Source organism: Pleurodeles waltl, chromosome 4_1 (genome assembly GCF_031143425.1).
Source record: "Pleurodeles waltl isolate 20211129_DDA chromosome 4_1, aPleWal1.hap1.20221129, whole genome shotgun sequence".
Classification (NCBI taxonomy): Eukaryota; Metazoa; Chordata; class Amphibia; order Caudata; family Salamandridae; genus Pleurodeles; species Pleurodeles waltl.
Window position 1 is genome coordinate 430,885,071 of NC_090442.1, and position 20,483 is coordinate 430,905,553.

The following is a 20,483-nucleotide window of genomic DNA, read 5'->3' on the forward strand; positions in this document are numbered from 1 at the left end:
AGGCAGTGTAACTGAGACCTTTTGACAGGATGATAACTAAATCATTGTTTTGATAGCCTAGAAGGATGTGTCCCAAAAGCCACTGATCCCTTCCCTTCCTAAACACAAAAGAAGAGATATAATAGATAAAAAGTGAAGTCATCAACATGCCCGCAACCTTAGAAGAAAGCTGGAGGACCTTTATTGAACACTGAGGTTTTTGGGGCTATCAGGTACACTACTGCTAAGTAGCGTGCACTTTTATAAAAAAAAAATGCTCTTGGGAAATAAAGCAGGATAGACCTAAAGAAATACAAGTACTGAGGTAGAATAGCCATACTAACATTATTGCACCTGCCACTCAGCCCCAGGTGGAACCTATCACATTTTCGAAATATCTCAAGTGGTTTTACATATAACAAAAGCATGGTTTATTGAGCTAATGTCTTTCCATTTTATGGGTACTTGAACTTTCAAACATGTGGCTTACTTAACAAAATGAGAATCTGGTAATGCTGAAGGTATATTATACACTAGGCGCCAGATGTTTGTGACCCATTTGGGAATTGCTGCCTCCTGGTGTCAGCAGGCCAGCATGGAGCAGTTTTGTTTGTATTTTTTTTAAATGCAGCCCATTTTCCTTGGAGGAAAATGGGATGCATTTCAAAAACCAAAATTTAATTTTTCAGTTTCATTTTTTTCAGAGTAAGCAGTGGACCGTGGGACCACTGCCTGCTCCAAAAAAATTGTTAGCACCCCCATTCACAAAGAGGAAGGGGTCCCTTGGAGACCCCTTCCCGTTTTGCAAACGGGTTACTATCAATTTCAAATTTATGGTAACTGTGATTGTTTTGCAACCACATTCATGGTCACAAAACAATCATACATGGGCCTGTGAGTCGCTAATAGGAAGAGATACCAGGGCACGCCCCTTCTTAATAGCAAGTTGCCATCCCTATTTTACGAGTCGGTAACAAGTTACCGACTCGCAAATAGGGATGATACATGCTACAAGGCCATTTTGCAGTCACAAAAGACAAATTTTGCTGTGTGTGACCATAAACTAGCTTTGTACATCTGGCCCTAGAAGTGTTTTTGGAATATGTTTAGTGTATACCCAGAAAATCAGCTAGATTGTAGCTAAAGCACAGTCAGCAGAAGGTGAAAAAATATTATGTCATCTACATGAACCAATAACCTGATGTCTTATATGTAGATATACGAGATGGGAAGTGCCTATTTTGTCTTAACATGTTCTTTGTCAAGTGCTCTTTTGCCCATGCAGCTAGGTATGCACTATAGAATTTTTTAAAATAAAGAAATCAAAATTATGTTATTTTAGGTTTCTGGAGTCCTTATGGGCTACTATGCAAAATACAAACAAACCGACTTTTACTCTGGCACCTTCTTGGCTTTTCTACATGACACTTTGGATCTGGTTGACATTACTAATCACCAGAAGAGATGGATGGACATGTGATTCACAGTGGGATAAATATGCATCAATGGAAGACGCCTAATCAACCCATACATGGTGAGCTGATGACGTCAGCTTCTTATGAATGCAAATTAAATGTTCAGTCTCACATATTTTCAGTAATTTAGGACCCATTTCCTTCCATCTATGAGGCTGTGCAAATGTTGTACACATGCCTAGGCTTTATTAATGCCAGTAGCATTGGTGGAGATACACTTACACTCTTCTTAACCCTCTGGGTGCCAGGTACGAGCTGGTCTCGTCCTCGTCCATGGTTCCCGTGTGTCGGCCTCCCACTCACACCCCCATGTCAGCTGTGGAAGGGGAATCGCTTCACCTTCCAACCCCAACCTCCCAGCCCCTGTGACGTCTGATGACATCTGCGCGGATAGGCGCGCTGACCTCATAAGCGGTCGCCTTCCACCGTGCTGGAAGCTCAGCTTACAACGCGGATCGGAAGACAAATGCTTCTGCAGCCTAATCATGAAGCAATCGAGCTGCAGAAAGGCCCACTAGACATCAGGGAGTTTTAAGAAACATATATGTATGTATGTATGTATGTATGTATGTATGTATGTATGTATAAGAGGAGTGGCCCCTTTGGCAAGGGTTGCTCCTCCGGGGAGCAAATTTGTTTTAGGCCATTTCTGCCCCCCTTGGGTGCAGATTTGCCTATTTTAATTAGGCCGATGGGGAAAGAAACCACTAGGCACCAGGGATTTGTTCATTTTTTTATTTTTTACAGATGAGGAGTGACCCTTAGGCAAGAGTCGCTCCCCTAGGGGACAAATTTATTTTAGGACATTTTTACCCCCCTTGGGGGCAGATCAGCCTATTTCTATTAGGCAGATCTGCCCCCAGGGGCGGCAGAAACCACTTAGGCACCAGGGATTGGTGTGTGTATGTGTGTTTTGTTTGGGGGCAGCCCTTTGGGCAAGGGCCACTCCCCATGGGGGCACATTACTGTTGGCCATTTCTGCCTTATTTGGGGGCAGCTCGGCCTATGTTTGTAAGTTCCATCTGAAAGCCCACCAGAGACCAGGGAAGATTTTTTTTCAAAAAAAGAGGGTGGGGTTGTGGCCATGCACCCACCCCAAATAAATGGGGACAAAGTTGTTCGGTCCACTGGTTGGCAGATGGGGCAATTACTCCCTATCCACTCCCAAGTGGAGCAGAAAGCCTGCTAGATGCCAGGGAAATTAAAAAATATATATTAAAAAAAGTGGGGTGGTGGCTACCAAACAGTATGGACATGGTTATGCCCCAACCCCAACTGAAGGGGGTAACAGTCTTTCAGCTCTCCCCCTGCACACTAAACATCTTATCCCATGAACTCTCAAAAGCATCCCATTTCGAATGGTGAGGGCTGTACTTTTTGGACTTTGGGATGCTGTAAGGTAGGAAAATCTACGAGATCTAGACACATTTGAAAACTAAACATCTGGGTGAGTCCAGGGTGGTGTTCTTCACATGCACCCTGCACCACTGTCTTACCCACAATGCCCTGCAAACCTCCAACTTTGCTTGAAATCACACATTTTCCCCCACATTTTTGTGATGGAACCTTCCGGTATCTGTAGGAATCCACAAAATTCCTACCACGCAGCATTGCCACATCTATACCGATAAAAAATCTGCCCCACTTGTCAGCCTAAAAAGGTTTTTTTCAAACTGCCCTTTTGGACCCACTTTGGTTACCCTCATTTTTAACATGTTTTTGGCTTTTACCGTACACAGACACTTGTCCAACCTACACAAGTGAGGTATAATTTTTACCGGGAGACTGAGGGGAACTTTGGGTGGTAGGAAATTTGTGCTGGTGCCGTGATCCCACACTGAAATGTGTGAAAAATGTGATTTTTTAGCTACATTTTAGGTGTGCTGAGGATTCTGGGTAAGAAAACACTGGGGGATACACACAAGTCACACCTCTGTGGACTCGATCCGGTGTCTATTTTTCTGAAAAGTTTGGGTTTGGCAGGTTTCCCTAGATGGCTGCTGAGCCCAGGACCAAAAACACAGGTGCCTTCCCCGCAAAAACAGGTAGTTTTGTATTTTGATCATTTTGATCAGCCCATGTAGAATTTTGGGGCATTTCCTGTTGCGGGCACTGGGCCTATCCAAACAAGTAGGGTACCATTTTTATCAGGATATGTGGGGGAATGCTGGGTAGAAGGAAGCTTGCGGCTTCTCTCAGAATCCAGAATTTTGCAGCACCGAAATGTGAGGAAAACGTGTTTTTTTTGCCAAATTTGGAGGTTTGCAAAGGATTCTGAGTAACAGAACCATGTGAGAGTCACACCACCCTTGATTCCCCTAGGTATCTACTTTTAAAAAATGCACAGGTTTGGTAGGTTTCCCTAGGTGCCGGCAGAGCTAGGGGCTCAAAATTCACAGCTAAGCACTTTCCAAAAAACATGTCAGATTCCAATGTAAAAATGTGTGGTGTCCATGTTGTGTTTCCTGTTGTGGGCATTATGCCTACCCACGCAAGTGATGTACCATTTTTATCGGGAGACTTGGGGGGACACAGAATAGGAGAACAAGTGTTATTGCCCCTTGTCCTTCTCTACATGTTTTCTTTCCAAATGTAAGACAGTGTGTAAAAAAGATGTCTATTTGAGAAATGCCCTGTAATTCACATGCTAGTATGGGGACCCGAAATGCAAAGATGTGCAAATAACCACTGCTTCTCAGCACCTTATCTTGTGCCCATTTTGGAAATACAAAGTTTTCCTTGATACCTATTTTTCATTCTTTATATTTTACCAAATTAATTGCTGTCTACCCGGTATACAATGAAAACTCATTGTAAGGAGCAGCTCATTTATTGGCTCTGTGTACCTAGAGTTTTTGATGAAACTTCAAGCCTTATATGTCGCTGCAACCAGAAGAGTCCAGCAGACGTAACGGTATATTGCTTTTGAAAATGTGACATTGCAGGAAAAAGTTACAGACTAAAACTTGGTGAAAAATGGCTGTTTTTTTCTACCTCTTTTTCCATATTTTTTTTATTTCAGCTGTTTTTTTCTGTAAGAAAACCTTGCAGGATCTACATAAATGACCCCTTAATGAATTTAGAAATTTGTCTTTTTTTCACAAATGTTTAGCTGTCCAGGATCCAGCATTGGTTTAATACCCATTTCTGTCACTTACTGGAAGGAGGTTGAAAGCACACAAAAAAGTAAAAATGGGGTATGTCCTAGAAAAATGCTAAAATTGTGTTAAAAATTTGTTTTTCTGAATTAAGTCTGCCTGTTCCTGAAAGCTGGGAAGACAGTAATGTTAGCACCACAAACCCTTTGATGATGCCGTGTTCAGGGAAAAAACAACAAGCCTTCTTCTGAAGCCCTTTTTTCCATTTTATTTTTTAAAATTAAAAACAAACTTTTAGCTCCATTTTGACAAAATTTCTTGGTCTCCTCCAGGTGAACCCACAAACTCTGGGTACCTCCAGAATCCCTAGGACGTTGGAAAAAAAGGATGCAAATTTGTCATGGGTAGCTTATGTGGACAAAAAGTTATGAGGGCCTAAGCGCGAACTGCCCCAAATAGACAAAAAAAGGCCTGGCCGCGAAGGGGTTAATCTATTCTCATCTACTGTTTGTTCACTCTGACCACTTCTCATGAGTCTTCACAGTGTGTAGGATCCTGTTCCACAAGTTCTCTTTTGTTTTTGTGGTTCAGTGTCTCATTGGTCATCTATATCTGATTTGGCACTGCCCTTTTTTTTTAAACTGAGAGACTTAAGGGCATATATATGAGCCTGTTGTGTCACTCTTGCACATTGCAACGTGGTGCAAGAGTTACACATGCCTAAAATTAGATTTTCCCAAGAGAAGCAGGTTCAAATCCGGGTTTGCATATGGCTGGGTCCAAACTGGGGTGATGTGGTGGGCAAAAACATAATGGATTAAACCCAGATCTTTGGAACTGGGGTGAATGTTTGCATTGTTCAGCATTCCCTCCGTCATCTGCTCTTTTCTCCATGGGCTACCTAGGGCCTACTTTAGGGGTGGCAAATGTAATAAAAGGAGAGTTAAGGCTTGGCAAGGGGTTTTAAATGCCAAGTCGACATGGCAGTGGGACACTGCCTTCAGGCTGCAATGGCAGGCCTGGGACATGTTTTAAGATACCATTCAAGTGGGTGGAACAATAAGTGCTGCGTGCCCACTGGTAGTGTTTAATTTACAGGCTCTGTGTATATGGTATACCACTGTACAAGGGATTTATATGTAAATTAAATATGCCAATCAGGTATATGCCAATCAAAACATGTTTAGGGGAGTGAGCACATGCACGTTAGCACTGGTTATCAGGGGTAAAGTGCAGAGTCCTAAGTCCAACAGAGAAAAAATGCAGACATAATGCAGGCAAGCAAGAAGAAAGTTTAAGACCACTCTAAGGCTGACAGGTCTAACAGTAGTTTTGGTGGTAGTATTGGTATTGATGGTGGTGGAATTGGCCCTGGTGATATAGTTAGTGCCATAGCTGGGGGTTTGGTGGTGATAGCATATGTTATGGTAGTGATATTATTAGTGGTATGAATGGGGTGTTATGGGCAATAGTGCTAGTGCTATTGTTGGTGATAGTTTAGTGATAATAGTTCTGTTAGTACTGGTGATTTGGATGTATGGGAGGTAGTTGAATTAGTGGTGATGGTATTTTGAGTGATATTGATGATAATGTTGCACTTGCATTGGCGGTAGAAGCAATAATAGCTCTGTGGCATTAGTGGTGGTGCTATTACTCGGTGGCATTTGGTATTAGTGGTATTGAAGATGATAATGGTATTGTGGTGGTATTGTTGTCAGTAAAGCTATTGTTGGTGGTTATGTCTTGGAATTGTCACTGGTGATAGTGAAGTATAAGTGTTGGTAGAATTGATGGTGATGACATTCATGATGGTGGTATTGGTGATGGTTGTGCTTTTGGCAGTTATGCTATTAGAGGTGGTATTGCTGGTAACAATATTGAGGAAGTGATATTTGTGTGTGGTAGTGATATTTTTGGTGTTGGGAGTAGTTGTGGTGTGGTAATAGTGGTGGTGTTATTGTTGTATTTGTATGCATATGTATTTGTTTTGTGCAATCTACACCAGATAAGTGTAGTTACTAGTTGAGATAATGAGATGATATAAAAGAATAGGAAGAGAGAGTAGCATCAGGTTGTGAGGGTTCTATGATAAAATAAAGGGAAATATAAAAGATGATTACAAATTATAAAAGTCAGGAAAATGTAGTATGATGCATCTCATGTTCAAAGAATTGCACAGAGTAAACAGAATTTAGTGATAATACAAATTGTATTAACGTAATTCTACGTGTGGTGATATTTTGGTGGTTCTGGTAGAGGTACTGGTAATGTTGGTGTTAACTGATGGTATTTGTTATGGTGGAAGTTTCCACACAATAAAAAGTTTACATCTTGTACAAGCACCATAATTGTTATTTTGTGTATCACAGCTGAGTGGACTGACCTCAAAATGACTGTGCCTTGTGATAAACAAAAGCAAGTAGGAGGAAATCATAAGGGTAGGCTTGCACTTGAGTCATGATAACAGTATTAAAAACAGTGCCAGCTGCAGTTAAGAATGCATTGCAACAAAACCAGGCCATAAGAAGCAGAATGACACATCAAACAGCCAATATCATGCCAGGGACAGAGGAATACCTCTGTGGCTGCCTCAAGATGTGATTGAACATTTCTAAAGCCAATGTTTGATGGGGTCGACCCAAAGCCATTATTATGTATAATGCAAGTAATATGTCTTCCAGACAGTTGCACTGAAAAACACAGAAAAGGTAGCATGAAGTTGTGAGACCACCAAATCTAAAACAAGCAATTGCAATGAAATCGGTCTAGCTTTTGTGAAAGTTAGAGTGGTTGGCATTGAAAATGCCAATGTTTTTTTCTTTTGTATGCAGTGGAGTGACGATATTTGCATAGTGCTATTGCCATTTGAATGACCTCACAGCGCTGGACAACTAGGAAAGAGTAATATGCTGGCAGAAAAAAAAAGTAACATCATCCTGGAAAACATAAACACTCATAGGGAATACAAGAATAAGTAAAGCTTGTGAAATGTAAGCAGGATTAACATGGTTACATTAACGCTTTTACACTTATTATTCATAAATCAATTTGTGTTTTTGACTGAAAATTTAAGGACATGACTATAGGGGGTGGAAGGGACCGGTTTCAATGTCCATTGCTTATACCTCTACAAAATATAAGCAGAATAGTTTAAAAAGAACACATCCCTGAAGTCAGAGCTGCAGTACACATTCTATAAAGTGAAATAAGGTAAACAACGAATAAGGATCCTGTTAATCATTTTCCATTCAATGTGCCAACCAGATAGTGCAGTACCTCCAGGAATGGTGCACTTCCCCACAGGGGGTAAACAATGGGGGTTATTTACAAGCCCCTTGCACCACCGGTGAGGCCCTTTTAATATGGGAATAAGTGACATATTGGCGGCAGAGGGGACTTATAAATATACGTCCCAATGTTGTTCAAAGAAAGAGGAGAAAATGAAAGTAGGGCATCATTGGCAAACTCTGTAAGAAGGCACTTATGTGTGTGGTTGTGAATAAAACCAATCTGCCACGTTGCAACCACTCTGTTGTGTTTTATTCATTTTTTTTTCTCTATTTTGAACCTTTTTTCTCTCTCCATTCTGGAGATGCACTTTAAAATAGAAAAATGTCAGAAAAAGATGACATTTGCAGCCAAAGTGTTTCTTTCTTTTTTTTTATCAATTTCAAAGGGGAACAAATAAAGGAAAGGAGGGTAAGAGTCATTTGTCGAAGTCATGATTTTCAATGAGTGAGGAGGAGCAAGACAGAGACAGAAAGAGAGGGAATAAGAGGAAAAGGAAGAAAGAGAGGAGGGCAGCTGCCAGTGGCAGAGCAGAGTGAACACTGTAGCGACGTGGGTGGTGTGAAGTGAATGTGATGTGGGAGGGGTGGGGTTCATCATTTTCAGAAGGTGGCACCTACACTGCGGTGAGGCAGATAAATCCATATGATTGGTTGGTTTTATTGTGAGTGGACTAAAGACAAGCTGAGGAGCAGTTTTTCACAGTACGTGTTAACGAGGTATTGCAGTACCTCCAGGAATAGTGCACTTCCCTAACCAGGGAAAACAATTTTGTTCAAACAAAGATGAGAAAACTAAAGTAGTGCTTCACTGGCAAACACTGTAAAGTGGTGCTAACATGTATGTTTGTGAATAAAATCAATCTGCCCTCTTTGTGACCACTCTGTCTTGTTTTTTTTGTTTTGTTTTTATTCGGAACCTTTTTCTTTTCTCTACAACCTGAGGCTGCACTTTGGAATAGAAAAACATCAGAAAAAGATGACATTTGCACCCAAAGTGTTTCTTTCTTTTTTGGATCCATTTCACAGATGAACAAATTAAAGAAAGGAGAAAAAGATGAAATTTGCAGCCAAAGGTTTTCTTTCTTTTTAGGATCAATTTTCCTAGGGGAACAAATAAAGGAAAGAAGAGGAAAGAGAGGGTAAGAGCTATTTGCTGAAGTCATGGTTTTCAGCAAGCAAGGAGGAATAATGCCATCAGCTAAGCACAGAGTTGTGTGTCGTGCTGATAAATGAGCTGAGGAGCAAACTTAAAAGACTGCACAGGAAGGAAAATATATAAAACAAGCAGTGTTGTGGGAGGGGAAGAGGGTGGGGGAGGCGGCACAGGGAGATTAAGTGATGGCACTGCAAATGAAGCAGTTATTTATATTAAATTAAAAGAACAAAAACAAACAGAGACCTCAGAGGGGTGCTGGGGTTGGGCAAGAAGTGTTGTGGGAGGGGTGCGGGGGTGTGGGAGATGACACAGTGAGATAAGTGATGGCAGTGCTAATGAAGCAGTAATTTATATTAAATTTAAATAACAAATCAAGCAGAGACGTCAAAGGTGTGCTAGGGGCGAGCAGGCAGTGTTGTGGGAGGGGTGAGGGGATCAGGGAGATTAAGTGACAGCATGGCTACACTAGTGATCAGGGAGAGGCTGGCTAACAAAACACAAACATGGCTCCTAAAGTAAACAAGCTTCTGGCAGTGCTTAGTTTGTAAATAAAAACATGCCAGTGCCCAAAGCCCTCCTCTTAAACACGCGTCTGCTGCATTTAAATGTGCAAGCATGGAATACTGAAGCAGCGTAATCCTGAAAACATCTCGGGCCTCTTCAATCCATTTAAAGACCCTTCCTGTACCTTTAGCTCACTCTGGCAGCTTTCTCCTTTCTCCTATTGTGACGCTTTTTCATTTTTCTCTTCCTCAGTTTTTCTCTTATGTGTCTTTTGCTCTCAGCAAATGCTTTAGGTAGAAGAATAAACACCGGGCCTCAAAAATAAGTGCCGGTGCTCAGCACCGGAAACAATAAGCACAAATTAAGCACTGGCTTCTGGCATTGTACTGAGTGTCGAAGAGTGGAGTTTGAAGCACGGCCCCTGCATGGCCCCCACGGCAAGGCACTGCCTCCTCCCGTGGGATGACCAAAAAGAGCCATTAGTAAAATTGCCATGGGTTGAAACGAGACACACAAAGGAGGGACAATTACATGTAATACACCTATAAAATAAGAGAGGGCACAGGGAGAGCAGGCTGCCATTAGCATGAAACAAAACGCAATGGTGAAAATGAAAGCAGGCAAGTCATTAAAAGGTGCAACACATACGATGCAAGTACCGACCAAAACATGAGACACTGGACAGGGAGAGCAGGCTGCCACGAGCAGGAAACGACCTGTGATGTTAAAAATTAAAGCTTAAAAGGCACACAGCCTCAAAGTAAAGCAAAAATTAATCCTGCAATGTAAACAAATGAGTAAGACAACATGGAGGAGGGAGGAAAGTCTTGGAATGAACAGCAAATGTGACAAGATAAACCCTGTTTACAGCAGAGCTTGGAAAGAACAGCACTCCTCCCCAGTGTTCCAGATCAAAGTAGTCCCTGAACACGTCTTAAAAAGGTGAGAAATATAATTAGACAGTAGTTGGTCCGATTTCCTGGGAGTAGATAAAATAAATGCAGTACAAAGAGTAAGATTATCCAATAGCAAGCAAGGATTTTTAAAGGACACTGGCATACACAAATTACAAAAACTGGGTGGAGCTGAACCTCACAAACTAGTTACAATAGGTCCCTAAGCAACAGTGCATGCGCTGTCTAGCATCGACCTAAAAAGGAGGAGAAATGTCACTATAAACGACAAATGCAAAGCCTCATAATAGGTTCAGTCATTTCGGTGCTTTTACACTTTAGAATTATCCATGCCCACTGGCACCTCGGAGGTCTGATACGGTGCTATTATTAAAAAAAAGAAAAGGAACTCCTGGATGCAAGTCGAAATATTTAGAATAAAACAATGAAACAACATGACAGTGTCCATGATACAAAAAAGGATACTGAAAAGGCAAAACAACTAATTAGACAAAGTCATCAAAGGTTTAGTGGAAAAGTATGGAAAATTGTAATGATGAGAGCTTTCACTTGGAGTGAAGGTAACATGGTAATGTACAGAAGCAGAAGTTCCCTCCAGAGATGTCAAGATGGAGATGTCATTGACTATCTGATAGTCGTTTGAGATGTTAAATAGTATGTGGATCCATTTAAGCAAGTATTTGAGAGGTATTTGCAGACTTGAAGAATGAATAAAAAAACGACTTCTCCACAGATCTAAACTTAATTGTAAAAAAAGAAACAATGTTGGAAAACTGGCAAGGGAGAATATAGTATATTTTAAATGTGCGCAGTCAGCAATTTGACTTTGCCCCCAAACCAAAGAAAGGTCAATGAGACAGCCGGAATAGTCTTACATCTACCAACCTAGCTAAGTTTAAAATGGAAGGATGAGGGGCAATAGTTTTATGACCAAAATAATGAAGAGTCATTGGGGGTCATTCTGACCTTCCGCCGCCCGCCTGGCGGGAACCGCCAAAAGACAGTACCGCGGTCAAATGACCGCGGCGGTCATTCTGATTTTCACGCTGGGCCGGCGGGCGACCGCCAGAAGGCCGCCCGCCGGCCCAGCGGGAAATGGGCAGTGCAGGGGCCCCCAGGGGCCCCACGACACCCGTTCCCGCCATCCTGTTCCTGGCGGTATTTACCGCCAGGACCAGGATGGCGGGAAGGGGGTCGGAATCCCCATGGCGGCGCTGTAAGCAGCGCCGCCATGGTGGATTCCTTGGGCCAGGGGTAAACCGGCGGGAAACCGCTGGTTGCCCTTTTCTGACCGCGGCTTTACCGCCGCGGTCAGAATGGCCCAGGAAGCACCGCCAGCCTGTTGGCGGTGCTTCCGCGGTCCCCGGCCCTGGCGGTCCCGCCAGGGTCGGAATGACCCCCATTGTCTGCTATAAACCGATGAGCAACTTTAGAAAGTTGCCTGCAGTTAATTCTCAATGCGATACGAGAAGAGCGAGATGGATTATCTCCCACTCCTCCCTGAACTGTCTCACCCACGGCACGGAAATACAAAAATGTATTCATTTGAAATGCAACTTGAGTTCCTAAAAGTAAACAATAGTTCTTAGTTGAACTCATTTAATAATTATTTTGTAAGATGTTCTACTGAAAATATTTGCTCCTAAAAACACCACATACACTTTTTACCTGGCTGGTGACATCTGCCTCCCAACGTATGTTTCACGTGCAATAAGTGTTCTGCAAAGAAAAGAAGGATATAACGTATTTAGGCAGACACTTACGGGTGAAGTCGCTGCTGTGGTAGTGGTGGTGGGTTTGGTTGGCACTGTTGTACTCCATGGAGTTACGTGCACTATCACGGTTGCTGTGCCCGTCAGCCGTGTGACCGCATTGCCCCCAAATTCATCCGTCACTTCTATCAGTAGCTGGAAGACGGTGGGGTCTCGAATGCCGTCGAAGACATGGTACTGGAAACTCTGTCGCGATGCCAAGAAAGGGGGCTCATCCCCCGTCCTCTGCAGTTTGAACCGCTGGATGCCGTTTCCTACAACATGATTAATGGTGAAAATGAGCCACACAAGTGCTTTCTACGTATCGTGTTCAAACCCTTACAGGATTAAATTTCAAGAATAACACATTACAGCAGAAGATGTGTACGCCTTTCAAAGAGTCGTATATAACTAATGAGGTGCGAGGGAAATAGAAATGTTGAAGAATGGAGAATAACCTCCTGTTATGGCGTAGTTGAGCTGGTTGTTGGGCGAGTCCTTGTCCGAGCACTGCAGCTGAAGAAATGGCGTCCCATCTGTCGAATATATTCTCTTCTCGTAACGTGCTGGATTACAAACAGGTGGCTCGTCATTTACATTCTGTAAAATACACAGAGGTTTAGCGAGTGTATAGGTGTACACTCGATCAAAGTTAAAAATACCACGGTGTTTTCTTACCATTATGAGCGGACTAAGATACTAATGTAATCTCGAACGCAAATCCATCCGAAACACGAGTGTTTCCTATTTTTAATGGATTTCATGCTTTGTAAGAATAACTGACAACGTCAAAGCTGAATTCCTTAATATACAGTTTTCTTAAAAGCCATGTCCACTTACAAGGTGCATCCGGGGCAGTAGCTCCGGGGGATGTTTGGGGTGTTGCACTTCTTTAGAAATTGAGCATACTGACCAAGCTAATTCCCTGGGTGCACCACTATATAATAGGTAATCAAAGCTCGATATCGCTAAGTACAGAAAAAAATATAGCACTTCGAAAACATTGCAAAACACTAAGCTGAGAAACTTTAATGATAAAGGGGAAAAATATTTTTGGCCAGCGTGTCTTTGTGCCAGATACACATTTAACACACAAAAACAAATATACATAATATAAGCCTGCAGCACTAACCTGTAGAATTAGATATTATATTGCATCGTGTTGTAATATTATTTATATAGTTCTTACTACACCTGACAAGGAGTCGAATCATGCTACTCCGGAACCCAAAAGGATTAGTGGTGGATTAGTATAGGGAAATATGAGTACGGTATTAGTATTAGCATAGGGAGGTATGAATTGATTTGAGCAGAGGACATGTGAGAGGTTTAGTTGATTTGAATAGAATAATGGAGGGCTAGAAGAGGGAAGAATCCATAGGTGTTAATTGGCAGATCATAGTAGCAAAATGAGGTTTGGAATGAGTAAAGGAGAGATGGAGGATGCTTGAGTATGAAGAAAGGTATTAGGTAGATCATAGTAGTTAAATGGGGTTCGGGATGAGTCAAAGAAGAGATAAATAAAGAAGAATTTAGTAGGGTTGTTTGAGAGTTCATAGTTGTAAACTGAGATTTGGGGTGAGCCAGGAGGGGTAGAGGAGGGAAGAATCTGGGCATGGTTAGTTGGAGATCATAGTAGTAGAATGGTTTTGGAATGAGTCTCCTAAAGTGAACATAGGAATAGATAGATAGATAGATAGATAGATAGATAGATAGATAGATAGATAGATAGATAGATAGATAGATAGATAGATAGATAGATAGATAGATAGATAGTAGGATCGGGTGATGGCCAGACAGAGTAAAGCTTTCAACAGAGTAAAATTGTATTTTCTCTAGTACAGTGGGACTAGAGTAGTAAATATATAGATACATGATTACATAATCAAGGGAATAAATGTTAAGGAATTAAATATATTGATATATAGAGTTGTATAAACAGAGGCTTTCTAGTGTTTCAGTATTTTAAGTTAATGTATTTGTGTACTTTTATAACAGTATTTTATCTGTCCTCAATATTTCAATAGTAAAATGCTTGTAGATAAATAGTTAAGATAATATGTACCTATTGTGATAGATAAATGAAAAACAGACTCGTAAGCATCTTAATCAAGCAAACTAATATAGAAACTATGCAATGACAAATGCACAAGTGTAGAATAATATACACATATATATCTATGCATACAAACATACACATATCCATTATATATATACACATGCACCTAAACATACAAATACATGCACATATACATTTAATTGAAGTAAAATATAAATTTGTTACAGAGGACTAAAGAGTATGCATATATTGTAAGATGAAATAGTTATTATACATATTTATACAAAGAAATGCACATATCTAGATTAATACATGTAATCAAATTAGAACATATTTACACATAAACGGAGATATGCAGTCCATTGCTGTTTGAGTATGGTGGTTACATAGGAAAGAACCAAATATTGAGTAGTCTTCTGAAGGTAAGCTAGTTATCCATGGATCTTATATTTGGGGATAATGAATTCCATGGTGTGGCCGCTTGAACAGAGAAAGATGTGCCAACTAATGTCTATGGGGGTCATTACAACCTCGGTGGTCTTTTTTGAAGACCGCCGAGGTACCGCCGTGTGGAAGACCGCCAGTGGTGGCGGTTTTCCGCTCAGCCTATTATGACCGTTGGCAGCTCTCCATCCTTTTATCGACGGTGAGTCGCCAACAGCCACACTGGCGAGAGGCGGGGAAGTGGAGGTTGCTCCACCTCCACCGCCACGCCAACAGAACACCGCCCAGCGAATCACGTCCTGTGATTCGCTGTGGCGGTGTTTTGTTGGCGGTGTGGTGTCGGCGGAGCTGCCCCCATGGCTCCCGTCCCCTCCCGGAGGATCGACGGAACAGGTAAGTCGATCGTCCGTTAGGGGATGGGGGTGGGGGGGTGTTGTGTGGGTGCATGGGGGTTTGCTTCTGTGTATGTGAAGGGGGTGTGTGAGTGCGTGTATGCTTGCGGGGGTGTTGTGTGTATGGGAATGAGCGCGTGTATGTCTGTGGGTATGTCTGTATGGATGTGTGCGTGTATGTCTGAATGTGGGTGTGCATGTCTGACTGTGTGTGTGGATGTTGGCATGGGTGTCGGCGTGTGTGCGTGTAAGGGTGTAGGTGGTGCCTGCGTGCGTGTCGTGTGGGTATGGGATATGTGTTGTTGGGGTCCGGGGTGGGGAGGGGGGCCCTGCCACCTTTGGGGGGTGGCAGGGGTGGTGAGGGGTGTAGGGGAGGGAGTCGGGGTTGGGGTGGGAGGTGGGGGAGACCCCTATCAGTGCCAGGGAAGGAATTCCCTGGCATTGATAGTGCTTACCGCCGTGGATTTCATGGCGGTTCAAACCGCTGGAAATCCACGGCGGTAAGCCGGGTCCAAATACCGCCGGCGGTATAGTGACGGCCGCCGGGCTGGAGACCCAGGTCTCCAGCCCAGCGGTCGTTTCCGCCCTGGCTGGCGGAACGGAAAACCGGCGGATGACCATGGTGGTAACCATCAGGAAGCTATATCAAACAAATGAGAAGTATAGCTTACTGATTCACACCAGTCAAAAAATATATTTTATTCCCAAATAGTAAGCTCTGCAAAAACCTTTGCCATATACCTCTTTCAAATGTTGGCTTCATTATCTGGTTCAGTATTGTGAGGTGATCTAGTTTACTCCTTTAAAGATAGAATCTGCAAGCTAGTGCATTTCTTTGAGGATAAGGACACTACAATCAGGAGGGGAATTTTAATGCCATCCCCTTTAAAAATGATATGCTTTCTGCCTCTTTGTCATCAATATTTAGGATTTCTATTTGTTTATTGTCCCCTGAGGACATCTTGATGTTGTTAGATGTTAAAAAGCCTCCTCCTCCTCAGAAAGGTATCAAGTATATACACTTATGTCAGTTCATATATGAGGTCTGATCTCATGCTCTTCCTTTAATCTCTTTCTTGCATTTGGGAGTATTGCAGATTTTAGTTACAAACACAAGTTGCTCCTGAGATCTGCACTTAGAAGCTGGAGTAGTTGGCCTCTGCTAGATTGGTTCATGGTGAGGCTAAGATAGATGCCTTCCTAGATCTTTTTTTCAGGAAGAAACAAATAAATTTAGTGTGGTAGAGAATAGATGTAATCATGGAGGCAGGTTTGTGCTCTGTTACTGAACATAGGGAACATTAAGAATTCTCACACCGGCCTACTTTCAATATGATCACTGGTATCTCTCATGCAATTATGCAGTAGTATTCTTGTGCCTGTCAATTAGTGCAGTTTAGATTGTGAGATAAAGGGGCCTGAAGAAATTTCTGCATATAATACTGCCCACCAGCAAGTTCCAGTCCTCTTGTCTGCAAGGTACTGTGGAAAACCTGAGAGTACTCCTCAGCATCCACTTAGATAGTGAAAACAGCCAGGGGGAGGCTCCTGATCATAAAGAAATTTGGGGTAGCCAGAGGCTCTCCTGAGCCCATGGTTAGGCAGAGCCAACAATCTTGAGCATGTGTGAGTTGGGGTCCCATGACACTCAACATGAGTGTCTGTTACCTGGGTTGCATCTATTAAGGCTGGCTATGGACTTGATCTGGCTGTGCATATTAGGACAGCATTGGGAGCATATCTTTCATGACGCTTTCAGTGGTGACATAACAGTACACCTGGATCCCTGTCTTTATACTCTGAATAAAAATATCCATATTCCAGCAAGCCATGCTCAATTTCATGTTCCAAGGTGTTGCCACATTTGTAAAATTCAGTCTCGGTAAGATGACCATTGGGTTGAAAGCTCCCACTAATATTCACAGCAGTGGGCTCCATCAGCTCTAAAAGCTCTTACTATAAACCAATCACATAATCACTCTAATTTGTGAGTGACACCTGACAGTTCCAGAGTCTAAGGTTTCACTGAAATAGACAATCAGCACAGCCAACAGCAGCCAGCTTCTGGCTCCTTCTCATGTTCAGGGAGATCCAGCCTCACTGCACTTTCACCTTAAATCTTTATCACATATCAAAGCTTTTACGTGACCAGGCAAAGACTTTGATTTTACCAGTTGAAATGTTCCTCATGAATTGACCTGATAAAGGTGAAAATTTGAGCCTGACCTTTGATTGACTCTGCCCAGGCACTATCAGAATATTAGTGATAGTGATGGTTCATACAAACACCCCTTTTAGCATATCTTTAATCAGTAGCGATCATGCTGTCAACCCCAGAAAGATACAACACTAACATGTTAGCTCTCTTGTGACTATCCCATCCCTATTCAGAAGCAACATCTTTTCACAGTATCTCCTCAGTTTAATAATTACCAAAACAATAGTTCTCATATTTTGACCTGCAAATAATAAAGGAAATTCAGACACAACTAAAATGTGGCTAATTCTTCTATAGCCCTACCTTTCTTGGGGAGACACTGATCTTTAAGTAATGTACCCATTCTCTAGAGGAAGGTGCCTTCTATTTGTATTCATTCATTTTCTAATCAATGTTCAAGATTTTTTGCTCCCACTCTCTTCACTGATTGTACACAATCCTATTCATCACTGTCTATCTCTTTTGCTTCATCCCAGTGAAAAACACATACTTTATATCCATTTCACCTGAGCTCCAGAATACAATCTTCCCTCTGATTTTCAGTCACCCTGATTGGTTTTGGAATTTTCACCTTTGGTCTGTAAGTCATAGGGAGATTCTGCCATTGCATTTAGTTCAAGAATATCATATCAATTCTAATTTTAGAATCTCCAAAAAGATATGATAATTCTGATCTGAATTAATAATGACATTTCATGGTCTTTTCACACTGAACTGTTCTTTTAATGATTTGATACATATTCCAATTTTTTTATGGACCATAGTTTACATTTATTGCTTCACTGATACCCATTCAGAATGTTTCTTTTTTACACTTTCTATATTCCTCATTCCACTCACATTTGTATGCAACTCATTTTAAATAACTTCCTGTTCCACTTCATGTTCAATTCTAGAAATTTCTGAATCTCTTTTTTGTTACTTTAAAAAATATATATTATGTTGTGGTTAACATACTCCTGGTGCAGTTAGAGATTCCACTTCTTTCACTTGCATCTCTATTGTACTTGACAAATATGCCCACTTTTTGTAAGATGAAACAATTATCTCAATAAATTCCACTTCTATACCGATAATTCTCCTGGTTCACATGATGCACTATCAATTTTGTGATCCTTTATGTATACATTCAGTAACAAATCTATCATTTTTTTTAACTCATGTCTAAATGTCATTTTACTTGATTTGTAAAAAAGCCTCTGAGTTCTATATGTAATTGTCACCAACTAATACTTACCTGAACATTGATTGTAACCACAGCAGTGCGTTTTAACTGCTGCAATGGATCTGGCTCATTATCATTGTTGAGATCTGTTGCTTGGATACTTAAGGTGTACTGTGACCGAGTCTCTCTGTCTATAGCATTTAACACTTTAATATTACCTGTAACAGCCAAAAACATGTTATCATCAATTAACACATCACTTGTATACATAAAACCACATGCATAGTTTACTGTTACTTAAGACATATGGTATCAATTTCACATTTAAATTTTCTGCACAACCCAGGAAAATTATTTTGCATGTGTCAGACAATGTAGCCTGGGTCCAAAGTTTCAAGGACCTCTAAACACAAAGTGAGAATGCTAAATGGCCCTATCAATCAGGATGCTGGATGCTTGGTCTGCAATATTAAGGATGCCCACTAAGCCTCCTTGACTATCCAGTATATGTTGGAGAGCAGTCAAGCCCTAACCCATGCAGAAGGTGTATGTTCAGTTCAACACAATCATTATAGTTCCAATAAAGATCTCAGTGACTACTCACTATTGTGATTTCACAAAATTTTAATATTAATTCAAGATTATATAGATATATTTACAGTCTCAGTGATAATTCAAATTACATAAATTACATAACATAATGTACATTAAGCAAAGAATAATGAAGGGGAAACCATGTAGTATTAAAACCTAGGCTTTGATTATGCACACTGTTTACTGTTTGCAATACCTAAATTATTATGAACCACTAGCAAGGTGAAGTAGTGTTTGCAAATAAATAATAATCCTAGCTGATCTTAAATATTACATGTGAAAATGGAGTCAAAATAAAATAAGTTTCTTTCAAAGCAGTAAAGATTTGCATTTGGCCATTCTAATGTTTAAAAACACATTGTACACTAGAAGGACAAAGCAATGGAAACCATCAGTGTCCCACATAATATGAGAAGAAAAGGGACAGGGTTTTTGTGCTCAAAAAGTGTACTTACTAGAGCTAGTATGGTGAACATATCTCCTGGGTTTAGTGTTGGTGGTGATAATCACCCATAGTACAGGTATTGTGCTTCTTTTAAACCCTGAAGGCTCTGGATCAGGAGATATAAACTTAATTTGATTATTCTTGATGATAACATGGGGCGAGTACTCTATGACCTATATAGGTGGATCACAGTCCACAAAAATTAAGACATAACAAATCAAGAAGTTGGAAAGTCAACTGTGTGCTGGACCATCACAAATGCAGGAAGGTCAAAAAAAGAAAACAAAATCAATTATGGTCAATTGAAGAAGTCAGTAGCAAGCCAAGCTGTTACAGCTACAGAAGAGCACTTTATGTGTATTACTAGCCAGGAACAGCACTCAGATCCTCATTATCGAGGCACCATCAGAAGTATGGGCTGCTCATGTCCAGATCCAAAAGGTGTTTAACCACCTGGAGTGAAGCTCAGCTCATGAAACATTGAGCAGGTGCACACAGTTCTTGCAAATAGTTATGGTCAGTAATAATGTTTACAAATATCCCAAATTAGCCCCTCAATCACAAGCTTCTGGACTTAATTCAAACAGGGAGGGAAGAAAGGACCTCTTTTGGATTTACATATAGCACCAAAAGCACTAAAATCTCTTCTACCACGAGCCAGGGCTTGTTCAGATGGGAACAAGGGTGATAAGAGGGACATCCTACTTAGTATGCAAAGCAGTAAGATTATCTGTGTGTCTGATCTACTCATGTGTATCGTTGAGGAGCAGATTGAACTGTAGTTTAAGATCTGAGGGTCCACACACTATTGCACAAGCCAGAAAAGTAGGGTAAAAGAAACATAGTAGCCAAGACACACATATATATCTTTTTAGAGACTCAGCTATGGATTCACATGGCCAGGAAGAAACAGCCTTCCTGATGTGAAAGCAGATAAAATCACGGATGGGGTGATAAGTTTTACAAATGAAGGTCAAATTGGTCAATACTTATCATCAT

General features: G+C 41.3%; 1 protein-coding gene across 1 annotated transcript in view; it reads right to left on the reverse strand.

Annotated features, from left to right (window-relative positions):
• Positions 1-20,483, reverse strand: part of LOC138287161 (cadherin-related family member 4-like) — a 182,049-nt gene that overhangs the window by 131,239 nt on the left and 30,327 nt on the right. The window contains exons 3-5 of the mRNA XM_069227521.1: positions 18,518-18,663; positions 12,626-12,767; positions 12,180-12,442 (exon numbers count right to left, since the gene is read on the reverse strand). Of these exons, the coding sequence (XP_069083622.1) occupies positions 12,180-12,442; positions 12,626-12,767; positions 18,518-18,663 (551 nt within the window). The remainder of the gene's footprint in view (positions 1-12,179; positions 12,443-12,625; positions 12,768-18,517; positions 18,664-20,483) is intronic.